The sequence below is a fragment of the Crassostrea angulata genome, chromosome 1, assembly GCF_025612915.1.
Source record: "Crassostrea angulata isolate pt1a10 chromosome 1, ASM2561291v2, whole genome shotgun sequence".
In the NCBI taxonomy this organism is placed as follows: domain Eukaryota; kingdom Metazoa; phylum Mollusca; class Bivalvia; order Ostreida; family Ostreidae; genus Magallana; species Magallana angulata.
In genome coordinates this window covers 9,560,472-9,581,062 of record NC_069111.1, presented here as the reverse complement: position 1 = coordinate 9,581,062, position 20,591 = coordinate 9,560,472, and the positions used below count along the sequence as shown (strand labels likewise).

Sequence of the window (20,591 nt, the reverse complement as noted above, 5' to 3'; positions counted from 1 at the left end):
ACCTTCGAATACCTTGTGTGCATTACAGTGCTATAACTGCCGTAGCTTTACACGCAAAAAATATGTGGAATGTAAATATAGAAATTTATAAGGCAATCACGTGACGCGATTCATCCAATGACGTCGAGACATTCTAGTCCGAGGCAAAACAAAATGAAATAGTAAGGTTGTTTAGTAATATTGTTTTTACAAAAAATGTGACAAGGTCTATCATTACCTGATTATAATATCTGAAGTATCAACTTGTCATCTTCTTTTATGTGTTTTCCTTTGGGGTGATTTTAAGTGATTTCTAATATTTACAATTAATTTAAAAATCATTTAATATTTATTCGTTTGATGAAATATTGGCGCTCCTGATTGGTCAAAAAAAAATTTTGATACCTGCATCACATTTTTCAACTGCTCCGATCTAACACTTTTTATAGAACAGGAATTTCGAAAATAAACACTGTCAACAAAAGGTAAAGTTGTGTCTGTTTTATTGTCAGCAAACAAAATACAACTTTGTAAACATAAAAACTTGAAAGTTTAACCTTCAATATAAACAAAACACATTATTTGATTCACGAAATAGAAAATTAAGCGTCTTCTCACGATTTCGTTTGCTTCAGATCAATCAACATTACTGCGAGGCTGACTGTTCCTTTTCCAGAATAATTATAACGAACTTATAGGCTTATACACTTTTACGGTAACACTTGCTGTTCAAGTTTGGTAACGATAATTTTTAAATTTACACGCGTACATGATCGGTCATCAGAATATTAAGCACCGTAAAGCAAAGCTATGAGTAATGCATCAACTCCTTCGGCGCATTCCAAGCGGCAGATATACCATTTAGTACATCACTATTTAGATACCACAACGATTACAAAAGTCGCTTATACATACAACTCTTTGTCGACATATCAACTATTGTCGTCCACGATCGCCTCTCCTTGGATGGTTATGTCCAGTTGCATTTTCCAGTGATTTCACATTAAAACTAGTTTTATTACGAATCTTTTTGCACAGTGAATAATATCACAAGATATCGCATGTATTTCGTTTTCAATTCAGTCTGTTCTGATTTTAACTTACTATTTGTGTTTAATCCATTAAATTCAGCTCAGTAGCTCTGCATTAGCTGAAGGTGCATCCATTTTGATTATTGTTGTTGTTGTTGTTGTTGTTTTGTATTCATACGCGCCGCTTCATTTACGTTATTTACATTTTTTATCAATGACACTTCACATTTTTTGATTTGAAAATGTTTCACTAAATGATAAGAAACGAAGATAATTTTTCTATTGATCGACGTATCAAAGAAAAAATTGACCGGTAAACTTTTTCACCAATGCGCTACGCGCATTGATGAAGTTTTCCGGTCGATTTTTTCTTTGATTAAGTCGATCAATAGAAAAATTACTATCTTCATTTTTTAAATCTTATTATGTGAAAAGATGTCAATTAAAGTACAAAAATTCTAAACGTACATTTATTGCTAAAACAAATATGATTTTTCTTAAGAGGGTTAAGTAGTCAACAAATTAGCCATCAGATTTGATATATCTTTAAAGTTGTAAATTATTATTTAGTAAAGAAATGACGCATTTTAGCAATAAAACACATGTACATTTCGCTTTATACAGAGTTCATAATCGATATCATCTTTAAATGGCAACGATCACCCTCCTTGGATGACGCATCTACTTTCTATTTCAATATACAATTTTGTAGACGAAATAAAAATCTAAATGTGTGTGTATTACAATTGTGTGTTTTTCATCTTCAATGGTAAATAATAATATAAAGAATCCTACTCAAAATGAATATGAAGTTTTGAATTGTTCATCTCGTCTTCAAAAATTCTATCAAACCGTTCATTTAGAGTCACTGTAAAGTGGTTCTTCCAGTCTCCAATTACACCTGTAACAAAATGAAAACTGAATCCGTGATGTAGATTGGTATTGATCTCAATATGTTGTCTTTATATAAATCATTGTCAGAATGATAATGAATAGATTAAATGGAAATGGTCACGATTTTGGTCAACATTTATTTTTTTCGTTTTTAATGTTTAAAATGCTTCAATAAGGCAATTCTTGTAGTCAATCAAAATTTAGTACCAGTCATTACTTTTAAGCGAGATACAGAGCTCCCAATTCTTTGTAAAGAAAACGAATCTCAGGTAATGTATCCGTTTACATTTTAAATGTTAAAAAATAAACATTCCAGGTTTATACCTAAATGAACGGGGCAAACGCTAGGAACTGTTTATTGATGTTCAAATTGAATTAGCAGATAGAAAAGTCAGCATAAAAAAGAACCTTTGCCGGTATGTTAAACCAATGTAAACAAAATCAAAAAGCTTGATAGGAACCTAGTTTACATAACAAAGAATTTTGAGCTCTGTATCTTGTTTATAACTAAACAGCTGACACTCGAATTTTAATTGATCATTAGAAATGCATTAGTAAAGTATTGTAAATAATAAATAAAAAAATAAAACTGAACAAAATCGTGATCATGCCTCTTTAATGGCGGGTGGATGGTCATCAAATTACTACTCAGATCGAATAAGAAATGACGTTTTAACCTACAAACTATTATTTAGTAAAGAGAAAGTCCATACATTTTAGCTTTTATATTAAATTATTTTTCCTTTATCTTTTATAATAAACATCTCTTAAGGAAAACTTCTAAAAGAGATTAAATCTGTCTAAAATTGACCAACACCATCTAGCCTTTCTAATACGATGGACGCTAAAATCGATAAATGAATCAATTTCCTCGTGTTTAGACTTCACATACCTTTACGATACATGTTGGGTTTATTCTTGCGAGTATGTTCTGGTCCAATACCAACAATTTTCTTCATGATTGACTGGTCTTTGATGGTTTTATCGGCACTTTTAAGATTTTCAAAGCTACATTTCTCTACAATGTCTTCAATGAATTTATCGCTTGCTTCAACGTTTAAAAATTTGGCTAAGCGTTTGGTTTCGTCGATGGGATTCTGCAAAATATACAATTCAAAAATGTGTTGCATGAATATTGCATTGAGAGTTCAAAAAACTGATAGCGTAAAATACTGATCTTTCCGTTGGCTACAAAGTTTTAAGTATGTTGCTTACCTAAAGGCATATTTTTACAGGAAATTTTTTTTTTATAAGACTTTATCACAGACCTTTTTCATGTTCTCAAAGTGGACTGTGAATAAAAGGCCATGCTTGTCGTTCTCAGCTGCTTGTTCAAACTCCTTCACGTAGTCATACCAGCTACCCATTGTACACACTAAACAAAATTAAATCATAGATTTAATCACACATTAAAAGTGTTGTACATTTAAAAAATAATATGAAGAATTTTTAATGTATACATGTATATGTCTTATTATTAGTTTGCTGAACATGAATGACGATAATGAATTTTATGCAGTGTTAAATTAGATCTATCTTTCTATAAAGCGATTAAACCTTTTTAAAGATTTTTATACTAAGAGTTTTTGTTTTCTTGTCTTATGTATAATAAAGTCAAAGATTTAATGACACATTTACAGTGTTGCAAATTAAATGATATGAGGAAAAAAAGTTTTTTAAATGCATTCATAACTGAACATGATCGACGATAAAGACTTTGGGTAGTTTTAAATTATAGTTTTATAAAGCGATTTAACCTCTCTTTTTATCATCACTGACAAATTGAATACCAACACTGATTTTTTGGTTTTCTTTTTATGCTTATTAAACAAAAAAACTATCAAAATTAAATGTTAGGCTACGTTTTAAGTGTTCATAAAGTTCCAATCGTTTTAATCAGATATAGCCATCTCCAAATTTGATATACACTGCAAATTTTTACCTGGACCAAAAAACAAAGTTTCCATGAATTGAGTGAATGTAAAATCTTTGTTGAATTCACCAGCAGACAGTAGATGATGATACATGGACACCGCCACATCCTTAGGATTACGAATGACGTTTATTATTTTCCCGCCTTTTTCTGTCAGCTGTTTCGGTAGCCATCGGTATGGGAGATGTGTATTCAATGGTCGGGGAGAAGGGAGGTTATGGACGACATCTAAGTCAGGGATTGCTTCCAGAAAAAAAAATTCCTTGGTTTCTTTGGTGTATTCTGTGTTACCTTTGATCAGCATACAGACAACTTCCCAAATCCAATGTGTTCCTATAGCGAATGAAGAAACACACATATATATTAAATAGTTTATAACTTTATAACATCTTAAATTTTGAATCTTCCGTTTGGGATACCCGGTCACAAACTACAACAAGAGGCCCATGGGCCACATCGCTCACCTGAGAAACAATAGGTATGATAAAATCAGCTTAATGGAGTCATAATACAAAATATCTAGACAATGTACAATAATACATAATACCTACTTTGTATCTATACTAGCTGAGGATGCTTTCACACAAGTGTCAGCTTTCCTGGCTGATTAGTTTCTGAGAAGAAGGTTTTTAAAGATTTACTCTATATATTCCTATGTTAAACTTTGACACCCCATTGTGGCCCCACCCTACCCCCGGGGGCCATGATTTTTACAACTTTGAATCTACACTACCTGAGGATGGTTTAACACAAGTGTCAGTTTTCCTGGCTGATTAGTTTCTAAGAAAAATATTTTTAAAGATTTACTCTATATATTCCTATGTAAAACTTCGATCCCCCATTGTGGCCCCACCCTACCTCCGGGGGCCATGATTTTCAAAACTTTGAATATACACTTCTTGAGGATGCTTCCACACAAGTGTCAATTTTCCTGGCTGATTAGTTTCTGAGAAGAAGATTTTTAAAGATATACTCTATATATTCATATGTTAAACTTCGACCCCCCATTGTGGTCCCACCCTACCCCCAGGGGTCAAGATTTTCACAACTTTGAATCTACACTACCTGAGGATGCTTCCACACAAGTGTCAACTTACCTGGCTGATTAGTTTCTGAGAAGAAGATTTTTAAAGATTTACTCTATATATTCCTATATTAAACTTCGACCCCCCCCCCCCCATTGTGGCCCCAACCTACCCCCAGAGGTCAAGATTTTCACAACTTTGAATCTACACTACCTAAGGATGCTTCCACACAAGTTTCAGCTTTTTTAACTGATTAGTTCTGAGAAGAAGAATTTTAAATATTTACTCTATATATTCCTATGTAAAACTTCGACCACCCCCCCCCCCCATTGTGGCCCCACCCTACCCCTGGGGGTCATGATTTTCACAACTTTGAATCTGCACTACCTGAGGATGCTTCCACACAAGTGTCAGCTTTTTTAACTTATTAGTTTCTGAGAAGAAGATTTTTAAAGATTTTCTCTATATATTCCTATATAAAACTTCGACCCCCCTATTGTGGCCCCACACTACCCCCGGGGGTCATGATTTTCACAATTTTGAATCTACACTACCTTAGAATTCTTCCACACAAGTGTCAGCGTTTCTAACTGATTAGTTTCTGAGAAGAAGATTTTTAAAGATTTACTCTATATATTCCTATGTAAAACTTCAACCCCCCCCCCCATTGTGGCCCCACCCTACCCCCAGGGGTCAAGATTTTCACAACTTTGAATCTACACTACCCGAGGATGTTTTCACACAAGTTTCAGCTTTCCTGGCTGATTAGTTTCTGAGAAGAAGATTTTTAAAGATTTACTCTATATATTCCTATATTAAACATCGACCCCCATTGTGGCCACACACTACCCCCAGGGGTCATGATTTTCACAACTTTGAATCTACACTACCCGAGGATGCTTCCACACAAGTTTCAGCTTTTTTAACTTATTAGTTTCTGAGAAGAAGATTTTTAAATATTTACTCTATATTCCTATGTAAAACTTCGACCCCCCATTGTGGCACCACCCTAACCCTGGGGGTCATGATTTTCACAACTTTGAATCTGCACTACCTGAGGATGCGTCCACACAAGTTTCAGCTTTCCTGGCTGATTAGTTTCTGAGAAGAAGATTTTTAAAGATTTACTCTATATATTCCTATATTTAACTTCGACTCCCCATTGTGGCCCCACCCTACCCCCAGGGTTCAAGATTTTCACAACTTTGAATCTACACTACCTGAGGATGCTTCCACACAAGTGCCAGCTTTTCTAACTGATTAGTTTCTGAGAGGAAGATTTTTAAAGATTTACTCTATATATTCCTATGTTAAACTTCGACCCTCCATTGTGGCCCCACCCTACCCCCGGGGGTCAGGATTTTCACAACTTTGTATCTAAATTACCTGAGGATGCTTTCACATAAGAGTCAGCTTTCCTGGCTGATTAGTTTCTGAGAAGAAGATTTTTAAAGATTTACTCTATATATTCATTTGTGAAACTTCGACCCCCCCCCCCATTGTGGCCCCACCCTACCCCCGGGGGTCATGATTTTCACAACTTTGAATCTACACTACCTGAGGATGCTTCCACACAAGTGTCAAGTTTTGTAATTGATTAGTTTCTGAGAAGAAGATTTTTAAAGATTTACTCTATATATTCATATGTTAAAATTCGACCCCCCATTGTGGCCCCACCCTACCCCTGGGGGTCATGATTTTCACAATTTTGTATCTACACTACATGAGGATGCTTCCACACAAGTTTCAGCTTTCCTGGTCTTATGGTTCATGAGGAGAAGATTTTTGAAAATTTCTCGAAAATGTTCATAAATTCCTAATTATCTCCCTTTGCAAAAGAACATGATCCTTAATTTTCACAACTTTGAATCCCCTTAGGCTAAGGATGCTTTGTGTCAAGTTTGGTTGAAATTGGCCAAGTAGTTCTTGAGAAGATGTTGAAAATGTGAAAAGTTTACAGACAGACGGATAGACAGACAGACGGACGGACGGACGGACGACAGACAAAATGTGATCAGAATAGATCACTTGAGCTTTCAGATCAGGTGAGCTAAAAACTGGTCCCCAAATTAGCGCTAAAGAAAACGCCATATTTTCTGCAAATCATGTCAAAATACAGGATTGGTACTTGCATGTTATTACGGGCCGCCGGAAGGCGGACCGTTATTTGATATACATTTAAATAGTGTTACTGCGTTTCTGCGGGATAGTTCTTTTTTAATGGAATTAATATTTTGCTTCTTTTTATGAATTGAAAGTAAATTTGCATGTAGAAATATATTTTATGCTTTATAAAAAATATCACATATTTTTGGTTTTACTCGTAAATGAAAAATAGGTCATACTTAGTAGACTGTCGTGTTTGGCGCGTTTTTATCGAGACTATAATCTATTCGGAAAATTTCGGAGTTCTTCATTCTTTTCAAAACAATGCATCGGGATCGGTATGCGGGATAACTATAGACCCGAAATACTAAAGACCTGAATGTCATTAAATTTTATATAAATGATATATTCGAATTTTTATGTGCCGTTTCAAATAAAATTACTTTGTTTGTGTAATTATTATATTTCCATGTAAAATGTGGTAGAAATTATCATGAAATTATATCCATATCAATTATTTACGCAAAAATATGACAGAAATGAAAATTTGAATTGACTGGAAATTTTGAACTAATCCATTACTATTTTATCATGTGGTCCCTTAAAATCATATAAACTAATGCATTAAGTTTTCATTCAATACAATGCAACAAAAAATGGTTTGAAATACATAATCTCCAAGAGAAAAAAGATGAGTTAAACTTATTGTATTACAGTAATGTACAAATCAATGTGTTCTCCATTACTTCATACAGTAATGAACTCGATTTTTTATGATAATAGTAAAATGTCAAACTTCAAAACAAGTTGCTGAAAGTATATTAGAATTTACCATGAAAATTAGTACAACCAACTTTTATTTTCTTTTTTGTGGTGTGTTTTATGTAAACAACCAATGATTCATACAACAGTTATATTTTTTGCGGCCCATTTGACGCTTGCGTCAATATGATTTCTTGTTTGTAAATTAAAAAGCGAAGTACCTCAAAGGGACAATTCCTACTTTCTCTTTATCCGGGAACTATTTGGATTTCTCGCCGTTTGTTTATACCAAAACAACACTATAATGATTTTAGATATGAAGGATAAATATAATGTTAACTGGAGAATGATTTATTTCAGAAGAAAACCAGAGGTGTCCAAAGATCTAATATAGATGGTAAATTATTTCTGAATCAATAAACGAAGTCTCAACAGAAATACCAATGGATTAAATGTAAGAAAATTTGCAACTCACAGGTGAATGAATCAGTTTACAGATTACTAGTTTCTGTCCACTGTGGATATTTACTGACATTAAATCCTATATTGTACTTGAAAGTAGGTAACAAGTTGACCATCGTACGAACTAATTAGCTGTTTGTATATGTCTTTAAATTATATACATTAATGATAAGCTTTTGTAAGCTTTTGAAAACTTATAGAGTCATTAATACAGGCATGAATAAAGAGAGATCAGTCTCGTTCATCCAGAGATAAATAATCATAAAAATAATTGATGATAATGAAAACTATATATTTTGTGTTATAATAGAACTTTTTTTATAGTTTCATTTTTCACTTTTAAAAAGTAGGTCAATGATTGAATGGTAGGTTAATGGCCATCGAATATTTATGGAAAAATTAATAGTGTTTTAAATATTCCAGTCCGAAATTCCTCTATCAGTTTTCATATCCTAACCAATTTTTTTTCTATTTAACAAAAAATAGAATGATGACAATACTTAAACACTTATTATAAATATTTATATAATAGTATTTAACTATGTTGACCTCAAGCTACTGACATAAGATATATATGAGGGCAGTGATCAAAATTTTAATATATGGTGTCTTTTATCGATTTTAAGCATTTTTTATACTTTTGTAGTGTGTGCCATATATGTGAAGTATTTTAAGTGAATAACGTTAACAATAATAGGATCTGATTATTTGCTTCATTTATTTACTAAAAGATAGGACTTTCACACAAATAATGTTTTATAAGTCAATCACATAATAAAGATATAGGAAATCAATAAAAAAAAATTATCATTTTTTAACGACTTTCGTCACGGTAAAAAGTACAAAAGACTTGAATAACCCCGCCTTAAATGGGTCACGTGACATCTCGGTAACAACGGCGACGACAAGAAACACCCCTGCGAATGTGTTCGGAATGTTTTCATTATCGTTGCTAAGTATGTAATAAATCCAGAGGTGCTCGAATGAAAGTTCACGAGACTTCACCGAGATTTGTTCAGTTCCTGTGAAATTTCGAGCGGAAGTATAAGTGTTCGGATAATATTCTCAAAATACGTAAGAACTGGTCAATTTTCATATCATATCCTACTTTGATTTATGTTAAAACATCAAAATCTTTTAAGATGTATGTCTTATTTCACAATCTAGCGGTAATTTAAATTTAACGATGATATTCAGAACAGAGTTATCGTTCGTGTTCAACCACGTGTAGAGTGGTTGAAAATATAAACATTGGGTTGCTAAATAAAATCATAGCCATGTTTGATGCTTGTGGTGTGCAATACTATGTTTTTAAAAAAAATAATGGGTGAATGTTTTGCATAAAAATTCAGTATATCGAGCCATTTTCAAGGAACATACTGCATAAAATAGTGTAGTCTCTTTCACTATTGATGTTATTACTAGGTCAGGCGCGGATCGAAAATTAATTCCTATGGGGGATCTCTACTACGCATGTTAATTGTTGCAACAGCAGATAAAAAACTATTTTTGTATTGTCACATTTATTTCTAGAACACTTTTTCTCCACCAATTAATGAAAATAAAGTTTAAAATCAATATACGTCTAGAATTCATATTTGACAGCAAGTACCTAGATTCTATAAAATAGACTATAAACACGAGGCAGGATTTTTACTGCGAAACTGAAAGGGTCAAATAAAACCACGTGGTCTAAAATTTAAATGACAATAACATTCGCAGGGGTGAGAAAGATGGGTATACCGTCAAATTTGACAAGTTTGGCAATGAATGAAAAAGAGACAGACTGACAAGGATAGGAACAAAGGGAAGATTGTCATCGAAGACCATGTAGATTGATGGAATAGGAATTAAATCCAACATAAAGTTGTAAGGGTTGTGCTAGTCAGGTTCGTGTCCCATGTGTTCCGTATCTTTACTTTATAAGTTATAAACCACAAGTGGTTTTTCGTTTAGAGGAATTTTTGAATAAAGAATAAATAATCAATCTCAATACATGCATGCTCGGGGGGGGGGGGGGGGGGGGGGGTTATTTACTCCGTTCGCCGTGTCGAAGATGCTGAAATCGTGTCTTCATCTTAAAAGTTTAAATACAAATAATTAACAGTTTATATTGTTCTACATTAATGAATATCGGAATATTAATGCTTCAAGTATCATCTGATATAAAAATTATCTAATTTAAGACATGGAAAACGTGATTATAATTTGTAAACAAATATACTGTTCTTGCATTCTGTTTTCAATGCTAGGTTTTCCCGCACTCGTGCGTTATAAATGGTGGATAATATTAAAGGGTACCTGACGCCAAGCCAATGTGAAACATGTGTCAAAGAGTTTAATTACCAAAATTTAATGCAAAAAAACCGCATCGAAATCGATGCAAAAATAATGGAGTTACGCCGCTTCAAAGTGGTTATTTTTACCTGCTTTGGGAAATCTAATCAAGAGAAAACAGAATTAGGCGATAACGAGGCTTCGGCGGTAGTGACGTCACGAGGTCAACAGGAGGGAAATTTCTTTACAAAGCTATACAAATTAAATTCGATTTTTCAGCCAAAATGATTGATATAGGTCTGATGTTTTGACGTATCTAGTTATTTTATGCATTGTAGATTTAGAAATTTGTATCCGTAATTATTTTATTACAGTCAGATTTATTTTTAAAGGATTTTAAAATTTGCTATTCTCGTCGCCCTTTTACCGATGAATACGATATCTTAAAACGCTTGCATGGGCAGATTTATGTTCATTATTCATTCTTTGATTACATAATATCCTTTCACACACGAGTGATCCGAGACAATGACACAGGTAAACTAACGAAGCCACTGCTCCAGACACACGTGTATCTGGGGTCTGGACTGGTAAATTGAATTGTGTATAATTAGCTACTCAATTGTTAAACAATAAAAAAGAAAAATAAATAAGACTGTGAGAATCCAGCATTCGTAACTTATTACATGTATATAGTCCGTCAATCAGTGATTATAAAGACTATCAAATAGTAAAACGAATGTTCGAAGTAAATGCCTTTATTGTTACCTATCTTATCATGTGCACTGAAATAATGACCAAATTTACAATTCAGCAATTTAAACCTTTTTTTATGTGATCAAGTAATTATTTCGGAAGTAATTACATTTACGTTGGTCTTAATTTGTTATTTAATCAAGTGCAACTTTCTTTCGACCGCTATGGTCAGCAATTTTAACGCTTTAACTCCACATTACTTAAATTGTTATACTGACAGCGAATCATTATGAAATCTGAATAAACTTGAACATTTTGACAAAGGATGTTAAGAAATGTAAAATGAAATTCCATTATCGTATTTCTAAAAGAATACGAGACAGACTTAATCATGCAGCCATCTTGGACTTTCGCCTTGATCCGTTTATAATCCCGTGTTTGTTTGTTAAAGAATGCATACTATTTTGATTGTTATTAGTCCTACATCATTATTATTGAATAATCGGGCGAAATCATTTGTAATTTTATGCCTTATACGAGGAATAGACCCCGCGTTACCTTTTACGAAATATGTATTATCAATATTATTAATCAGTTAATAATAACACGGAAAAATCATTCGAAAGAATGACAATATAAACAAAATATGTTTCTTAAAACAAAAGTTTGATTAAATGCCATTTTGCTACATATGCTGTGCATTTATATGCAAAATGTGTAACTTCAATTTGATTCCTCATTTCCTTATTTTCATATCAATTTTTTACTTACTTCCAAAAAAGTGGGGGCCAACTCCATTATAATTCATTTTTTATATGTAAATTTTAAAAATATTGTTGCCCCCCTCTGCCCCCCCCCCCCCCCCCTGATGCTACGTGCCTGAAAACAATGCAAGAAAAGGAACAGTTTTTCATACTATATTCCTGTTTCTCATACAGTCGCGTTGACCCCGTGACGTCACAGTTCATCTCGCGCCAAATCGGCTTGATTCAAAACTCGTTCAGGTGTAAAATCGGGTTTTCCCCAAATATATGCGATCGCTGTAAAATTTTCAGGATGATGTTTTTACACGTAGATCTTCATTATATCAAAAATTGACCGGCACTGCAGGTACCCTTTAATATTCATCAGACGTGTAGCAAAGTTTAGCGACAAATAACTAAAGACAGACAGAACATGTTTTATGGGCCTTGACTTTGTGAAACGTCTAATTATAAGAAGTATGATGTAAATTTTCACTCAAACTCATGTCAAAAATTTTACTCTAAATGCGCCACATATATACATGTACCTTTAAAGAAGTAGTGAGTTAAACGCAACAGAAATTATGCAAAATTATGTCCGAATTCCTGCTGTTTTGCTAAAAGCCCAATCTAGTTTGAGTCTAATTCAATATATAGTAGAAATATCGAATTTAATACTTTTTAGCTCACATGAGCTGAAAGAGCAAGTGAGCTTTTCTAAACAAAATTTGTCCGTTGTCTGTCGTTGTCTCAAAAACTTTCAGGCCAGGAAAGCTCAAATTTGAGTGGAAGCATCCTCAGATAGTGTAGATTCAAGTTTGTTCAAATCATGGTCCCCGAGGGTAGGACGGGGCCACAATAGGTGGATAAATTTTTACATAGGAATATATAGAGAACATCTTTTAAAATCTTCTTCTCAAAAACTATTTGGCCAGAAAAGCTTAAACTTGTGTGGATGCATCATCAGGTAGTGTAAATTCAAGTTTGCTAAATCATAGTCCCTGGGGGTAGGGCGGGGTCGCAATGGCGGGATGAATTTTTACATTGGCATATATAGAGAAAATCTTTAAAAATATTCTGGAAAAGTTTTCAGTCCAAAAAGCAGTAACTTGTGTGAAAGCACAGGTTGTGCAGATTAAAGTTTGATGAAACTATGATTCCCTAGAGAAAAGTGGGGCCACAAATGGGGGGAGGGGTATATTGGAATAGAGAAAAATCTTCATACAGGTACAACAATAAAAGGGGCTTGGTATTTATAAAAAAAATGTGGATAAAATTGGCAGATTTTAAATTTTTTAGCAAGATCTACTGTACATAGTTGTCAAGATATTTTGATTTTGATAGTGTAATGCTAATTTGATCAGAGTTAAGGCAATTGTTGCTCAGATGAGCGATGTGGCCCCTGGGCCTCTTGTTAGTGTTTAGATCAAATTTTTCTCATGACGTCGACATTGAACTTTATAACAATCCGAACCCCCGAGTAAACAGTGTCTTAAACAAAAATAGTATTATTGGCTTTAATGGTTATGTATTTTTAACGGCTCACTAGTTCATGTTATGCCTGCTTAGTGTCAAGTCTTCTGTCATGTCTGTATCGTAATGAAGACCACGTCGATAAAGATAGTCACCTGATTTGGGGTAGGTGGCAAGAATGATATCGTCCTTCCTACATTCCAGATTCCTAATTTCCATGTATGGGTCACTTACCTTTCACCAACGGTATGGTGTCTTCCAAAAGTTGTAATATTGAACATTTATCAGCGGAGAAATGAGAAAAACGTGGAATTTTATACTCTTTTTAAAGAGCATGGGGAACAAGGCGTTTAAAAAAAAATTAAGAGATGATAAGAAAATGAAACCAAACAAACTACACAAACAATTAACCATGCCTTTGTCAAAATGTTGATTTTATGCAAAGTTTTAATAAACATACTGATACATACAATATTAAGACTTGAAATAATTTCGTAATGTTATGGGGTTTTTTTCCAAACGTTGCATGCGCGGTGCACAGATTCAGAACATTTTTTCTTGGCCCGCATTCTCCACAAACATACCATTTCAGACGTGATTCAAATCCGCAGTTTGTTAAAGGTCTTAAAATAGAACAAAATTGAGAACTTAACCGGGATAACGCGCTCATCAGATATACCAGTCATCCGACTTTGTATTAAGAAGAACATACCTCACTTTTTCAAACCAAATCGTATAGAATTAACAGACATGCATGTAATTTGATTGAACGGGATAAAACCACATGCTTATTTGCCAGATAAATACACCAAAAGTCATATATTATGAAATCTATTTATTTTTTTGTTTTTGTTTTTTGGGAGGGGGGTTGGTTTTTTTTTTTTTTAAATAACAAATAAATTTTATAGCGAGTTTTTTTCTTATTTATTACGTGTTTTAAAAACAAGGCTATGCATTTTGGGCACATACACAATGCAAATAAAATTTCATAAACTACTTTACAAAGCACTATGTATCTGGCTGTACATCGAATAATGGGGGTTAAATTCATAACACTTGTTTAAAAATTCATTGCACTGTTCTTTTTTTTTCAACTAGAGAGACATACTTTTTGATAGTCCTTACAAAATTTAGTCGCTCCCTTTGCCAACAATAAAAGTATGAGAGAGAGAGAGAGAGAGAGAGAGAGAGAGAGAGAGAGAGAGAGAGAGATTGATTCCCAGTAATTACACAATTTGCATTATGACAAATCAAAAGAGACCGGCTTAAAGTACTTCAGTATTTTAAATGTCATGAAAGAGAGAAAGAAAGAGGAAAATATACAAAATGATGCATGGCATGTCATTTTACAAACGTTCATGAAATTAGATTGATGAAACAATGAACACTCTACTCGAACTGAATAGGAAGTTTGGAATTTTTCATCTCATCTGCATAAATCTTATCAAACTGCTCATTCAAAGCCACCGTAAAGTGGTTTTTCCAGTCTCCAATCACACCTGAAAAAAAGAACAGGATGATTTTAAACATGTGGTCTGTATATCATTGCGAGATTATTTCTCGATACATGAAGGTTCAAGCATGTAGTTTGATCTGAAAAGTATAAATCTATTTTCACGATGTAAGTACGTAATAAGATTGTTCGTACCTTTACGATACATGTTGGGTTTAGCATTCTCGTCCATATTTGGTAAGTCGATAATTTTCTTCATGATTGACTGGTCTTTGATGGTTTTATCGGCATTTTTAAGATTTTCAAAGCTACATTTCTCTACAATGTCTTCAATAAGTTTATCGCTTGCTTCAACGTTTAAGAATTTGGCTAAGCGTTTTGTTTCGTCGATGGGATTCTAAAATAAAATTTCAATTCCTAAGAAAGACTGTGATAAACACAAAGAAAATCATTGTAATGTCCCGGTTTCTGATATAACTGTATTATGTTTTTCTAACTTTCCTACTATTTTCTGGTATAAGAGCTAGATGGCCTTTTTCTTAAACTATATTGATCTCTTAAGAATAAAAGCTCTGTATAAATATAAAGGGAAACATTGAGAGTTAAAGTTGAAATAGCTAAAAATAGGGTATAGCTTGATTTAATTAAAATATAGAACTGATCGCTAACTTGATGTCCACCCAGCGTCCTCAAGCTAAGAGAAAATATTGCATATGGGAGTTACTTCCCCCCCCCCTTTCTTTTTCTTCTGACGTCAAATTCTTTACTCAAGTTAGAGTTAATCAATAAAGCATTTGTTTAACAATATAATCCTAATGAGTTACTATTTATGGGTACCTTCTTCATGCTCTCATAGAACATTGTGAGGATAGCGCCATGCTTGTCGTTTTCGGCTGCTTGTTCGAACTCCTTCACGTAATCATACCAGCTGCCCATCGAACATGCTGTAATATGAAACAAATTATCAAGATTTAGAGTCGGGAAAAAGATAATTTAAAACAAAACTATTAACATTTTTTCAGTGTCTTTGTCTTTGATAACACTACAAATCGATTTGCATCATGTTTTATTAGAATTAATCACCTCCGACAATAGTTGATCACCTCATTATACTTAAATAATGATTCCTTATTCTTTAAAACAATTTATCAAAAGAATAAACGTCAAACGCATATAGCATTTCAAAATTAATGAATCACCTGGGTTTGGAATCATAAACATGGTTTCCATGAACTGATTAAATGAAATGTTCATCGCCCCAAAAGACACATAGTGATGGTATAGCGACACTGCTATGTCCTTAGGATTACGGATGACGTGAATTATTTTCCCGCCTTTTTCTGTCAGCTGTTTCGGCAGCCATCGGTATGGGAGATGTGTATTCAATGGTCGGGGAGAAGGGAGGTTATGGACGACATCTAAGTCAGGGATTGCTTCCAGGAAGAAAAATTCCTTGGTTTCTTTGGTGTATTCCGTGGTACCCTTGATCAGCATGCACACAACTTCCCAAATCCAGTGTGTTCCTAAAAAATAAGAAAAAAATTTAATATATATATATATATATATATATATATATATATATATATATATATATATATATATATATATATATACACACACACACACACACACACACACACACACACACACACACACACACACACTTACGACTTAGTGATTTCTCTTTTACATATTTTCGTACAAAACGAGCGTTCTATAAATTGAACCTGTTTCGTCAACTTCGCTCCTTTCTTAGATCCCGTGCTGATTCGCCACAGCGATGGAACGATGCAATTGGTCCAACTATACTTTTGACTTGTATATCATGTTGAAATTTGGATTTTTATATGTAATGCAGAATGAATGTGCCAACAAGTAGAGTTATAAATATGTTGACAAGGAAACCATCGGATTGATCATAATTAGAATTTTTCTTTATCAAATAACTGGTCCAAATCCATTGTTTTAAATAAAATCCAATAACACTACCATCTCCGGAAAAAATCCCCTGCGTTTATGACACGATGTACGTTTCAGAGAGGCGATTTGTAGATGTTGTATTTACTATATACTAAATAGTAATTCTATAGGATTAATACAACATGAATCAATAAGAGAAAAATCACTATGATGTGACACACGGTTCCAAGCTGAAACTTTATTCAGAGGCAGATGGAAAAAAGTTCCTTTAACAATTGAATGATTAACTGATATTAACCTACTTAGCTTGTTAACATCGCTTGAACTGGCCCCGAAGTTATTTAACTTTTTTCATACTCGTGCTCAAACTAGAAGTACGATTTTAAAATCCGAGGTTATAGAATTTTCGGAGTACGTTCTCTGATGGGTACTATTTTGAGTATGCTCCAAAAAGCAGTGGGGGGTATTTTGTATACGTCTGAGGAGTAAGTAAGATAGAGCACGGTAAATCGTGTAAATAACCCTGGCATGTAAACTGTACATGTACCCAGATAAATTATTTATCAACAAAATGTGACACAGAATATTTATATCTACCGAGTATGGTTCCTATCTCTTACGGAAACTTATAGTTTCTATAGAAACTGACAGGACTGACATCAACACGCTCCGTTTATTGATTGGTCGAAACCTACAGCGACCTGAGAAAAACGGACTGCACGTAATATACATAATGATGCCAGACACAAATTCCCATAGAAAACGATTTGGCTGTTTCTTTCAGCAAAGTTTTGATTTACATTAACAGTACTTTAGTGAATTTTACTTACTTTTTACAATCAATTTATTTATTTGTTAAAAGAAAGACTTATATATTAACAATAAAATGATTCCCTTGGTGATTCATGCGGGTTATGAAGGTAGCGATCATTGTAGAAAAAAATAACATAACCCGCTAACGCGGATGACAATGTATGTATTTTTTCTGCAATGTCGCCACCTTCATATCCAGCATGAATCACCAAAGAAAGCATTTTATTGATTAAATATTTACATCTGATAGGACTGAAATCTACAAGCCCCGTTTATCGATGAGTCGAAACCTTCAGAAAGCTGAGGAAAATCATAGACTGCATTAAATGATCAAATTCCCATAGAAAACGATTTCCAATTGGCTGTTTCTTTCTTCTAACGTATTGATGTATATAAGTAATATTTAATTTTACTTACTTTTTACGATCAATTTATTAATTTGTTAAAAGAAAGATGTAAATGTAAACAATATAAAACTTTCCATGACGATTCATGGGTTATAAACGATTGAAAGTTGGAAGCGATCATTGCACAAAAATTACATAACACCGAAGCGGGTTATGTGTAAGTGAAAATAAATACAAAACATCATTAGGTTGGCGATGTTTAGTGGCCATAATGACTTTTATATGAAGAATTTAAGAAATGAAGATAATAATTTTTCTATTGATCGACGTATCAAAGAAAAAATTGACCGGAAAACTTCATCAATGCGCGTAGCGCATTGATGAAAAAGTTTTCCGGTCAATTTTTTCTTTGATACGTCGATCAATAGAAAAATTATTATCTTCATTTCTTATCATTTAATAAAACATTTTCAAATAAAAAAATGTGAAGTGCTATTGATCAAAAATGTAAATATTGTAAATGAAGCGGCGCGTATGAATACAAAACAACAATATTCAAAATGGATTCGCCTTCAGCTGATGCAGAGCTACTGGGCTGAATTTAATGGATTAAACACAAATAGTGAGTTAAAATCTGAACCGGCTGAATTGAAAACGAAAGGAAAATACATGCGATAGCTTGTGATATCATTCACTGTGCAGAAAAACTCGTATTAAAACTAGTTTTCATGTGAGATCGCTGGAATATGCAACTGGACATAAACATCCAAGGAAAAGCGATCGTGGACGAAAATAGCTGACATGTCGACAAAGAATAGTATGTATAAGCGACTTTTGTAAACTTTGTGGTAACTAGATAGCCAGTGATGTACTTAATGGTATATATCTGCCGCTTGGAATTCACCGAAGGGGTTGATATTTTGATGACCGATCATCTACGTGTGTATTTAAAAATTATCGTTACCAAATTTGAACAGCAGTGTTACCGTGAAAGTTTATATGCCTATATGTTCGTTACAATATTGAAATCCTTAAAAGGAACAGACAGCCTCGCTGTAAATGTTGATTGATCTCAAGCAGACGAAAATCGTGAGAAGACGCTTAATTTTCTGTTTCGTGAATCAAACCAAGTGTTTTGTTTATTTTTTAAGGTTAAACTTTCAAGTTTTTATATTCACAAGTTTGCATTTTGTTTGCTGACAATAAAACAGACACAACTTTACATTTTGTTGACAGTGTTTATCTTGGAAATTCCCGTTCTATAAATAGTGTTAGATCAGAGCAGTTGAGAAAAGTAGATCCGGCAAAATTTTATTGATGCAGGTATCAAAGAAATTTTTCAACCAATCAGAAGCGCCGATATCTCATCAAACGAATAAATATTAAATGATATGAAAATCAACACTGTTACATGGTTCAGGGGCGTACCGTCCGGCAGGAAAATCTAGATTTCTGCAGCTAGTATGTACGGTCACAAAGAAAGCCAAATGTGCACAACATAATTTTTAAAATATTGCAAACACGAAATCAAAATTTTGCATTTTTTTTTAAAAGTTTACATCTAAAGCTTTTTAACATGCTTCTCTAATTTGTAATTGCTGATTCTTGGCTAGTTTCTATCTTTCCTGGTTACGTTGCTTTTTGTTCATTTTCAGAATATGTTTTGATTATTTTTAGTTCTTTAAAAGGCTTAAATATTTCGTAAAAATGAAATAAAATTGTACAGAATTATTCTAAATTATCTTATTTCAAAGCATTTTACACTCTAGAGGAGAATCGATAGTTTAAAGCCAATATTTTCGAAACACAAAAGCTACTCTATGAAAATTAAAACGCTATTATGGAATTGAAAAAAATCAAATAGATATACCGCAGAAAGGAGGGTTCCAATTAATCAACCCCCCCCCCCCCCCACACACACACACACAAACACCAATATCTTTGAAATATTTACCACCTATATACTTATCAAATTTTCCCGTTTCTAATGACTGTGGCATACAATATGCATGATAACTGATGAATAAAGAAGTAATACTTTTATCATTTTATGTACCCACCATCCTTTGTTATGTTTATAACAACCTTACATTCCTACTAAACTCAAAGTAGGGATCCCGCAAGTGATTAAGAATCGTCTAATAATTGGTATCATATAATGCAAGTATAATTATACCTGATTTACTGTAAGTGGCAAGAATGATATCGTCCTTCATGCATTCCAGATCCCTGATTTCCGTGAATCTTTTCTCGGCATTTTCCCTTAGGGGTCGTAAGGGTGGCATATTCATACCGTCAAAAACTAAAGGCTTGGGCTTATCCATTGTGAAGTGAACCTCTAGCTAGAATCTGTAACACTGGCTGACTGCGTCGCTGTAGCGGTGGTCTTGAAATTCGTTCCTCGCACAATTAGGCCAATTGAAATGATGTTCAACTCTTTTATGGGTTTGTGTTGCGTAATACTCCGAAGTCCGATCAGTCTGAATTTAAAATTTGTGACGTCAGGTCATTTTATCAAAGCGATTTGCTGTATTTACCATGTGATTAATATATTTTTTATTAATTTTGATAATTCTTTACAACCTTTCTAATTGATAAATTTTAACTCAAAAAATGACTCATTAATCATACTTAAGTTGTAACGTATCGCATTTGCAAAAAAATCCTTATAAATTTG

The 20,591-nt window shown here is 33.4% G+C and overlaps 1 protein-coding gene across 4 annotated transcripts; it reads right to left on the bottom strand.

Moving 5' to 3' along the window:
• Positions 1-1,415: 1,415 nt before the first annotated feature.
• Positions 1,416-20,353, bottom strand: LOC128191090 (sulfotransferase 1C4-like). 4 transcript variants are annotated; one of them, XM_052863203.1, is made up of 6 exons: positions 20,156-20,337; positions 13,537-13,601; positions 3,847-4,170; positions 3,173-3,279; positions 2,797-3,001; positions 1,417-1,911 (listed from the first exon to the last, which is right to left on the bottom strand). In XM_052863203.1, the coding sequence occupies exons 1-6, from the start codon at positions 20,236-20,238 to the stop codon at positions 1,802-1,804; spliced, it is 894 nt and encodes a 297-aa protein (XP_052719163.1). In that variant the 5' UTR covers positions 20,239-20,337; the 3' UTR covers positions 1,417-1,801. The 4 variants fall into 4 exon arrangements, with proteins under 4 accessions (XP_052719164.1, XP_052719163.1, XP_052719165.1 ...); XM_052863204.1 differs by lacking the exon at positions 13,537-13,601 and having other exon boundaries at positions 1,416-1,911; positions 20,091-20,337; XM_052863205.1 differs by lacking the exons at positions 1,417-1,911; positions 2,797-3,001; positions 3,173-3,279; positions 3,847-4,170; positions 13,537-13,601 and adding exons at positions 14,291-14,880; positions 15,030-15,231; positions 15,672-15,778; positions 16,034-16,357 and having other exon boundaries at positions 20,091-20,353.
• Positions 20,354-20,591: the final 238 nt, after the last annotated feature.

Coding starts and splice junctions, on each gene's coding strand:
- LOC128191090 (XM_052863204.1), bottom strand. CDS start 20,238: ATGGATAAGCCCAAGCCTTTAGTTTTTGACGGTATGAATATGCCACCC. Junction 4,171..20,090: donor TGCCACTTACAGTAAATCAG/GTATAATTATAC, acceptor CATTCGCTATAG/GAACACATTGGATTTGGGAA. Junction 3,002..3,172: donor ACTTTGAGAACATGAAAAAG/GTCTGTGATAAA, acceptor TATATTTTGCAG/AATCCCATCGACGAAACCAA.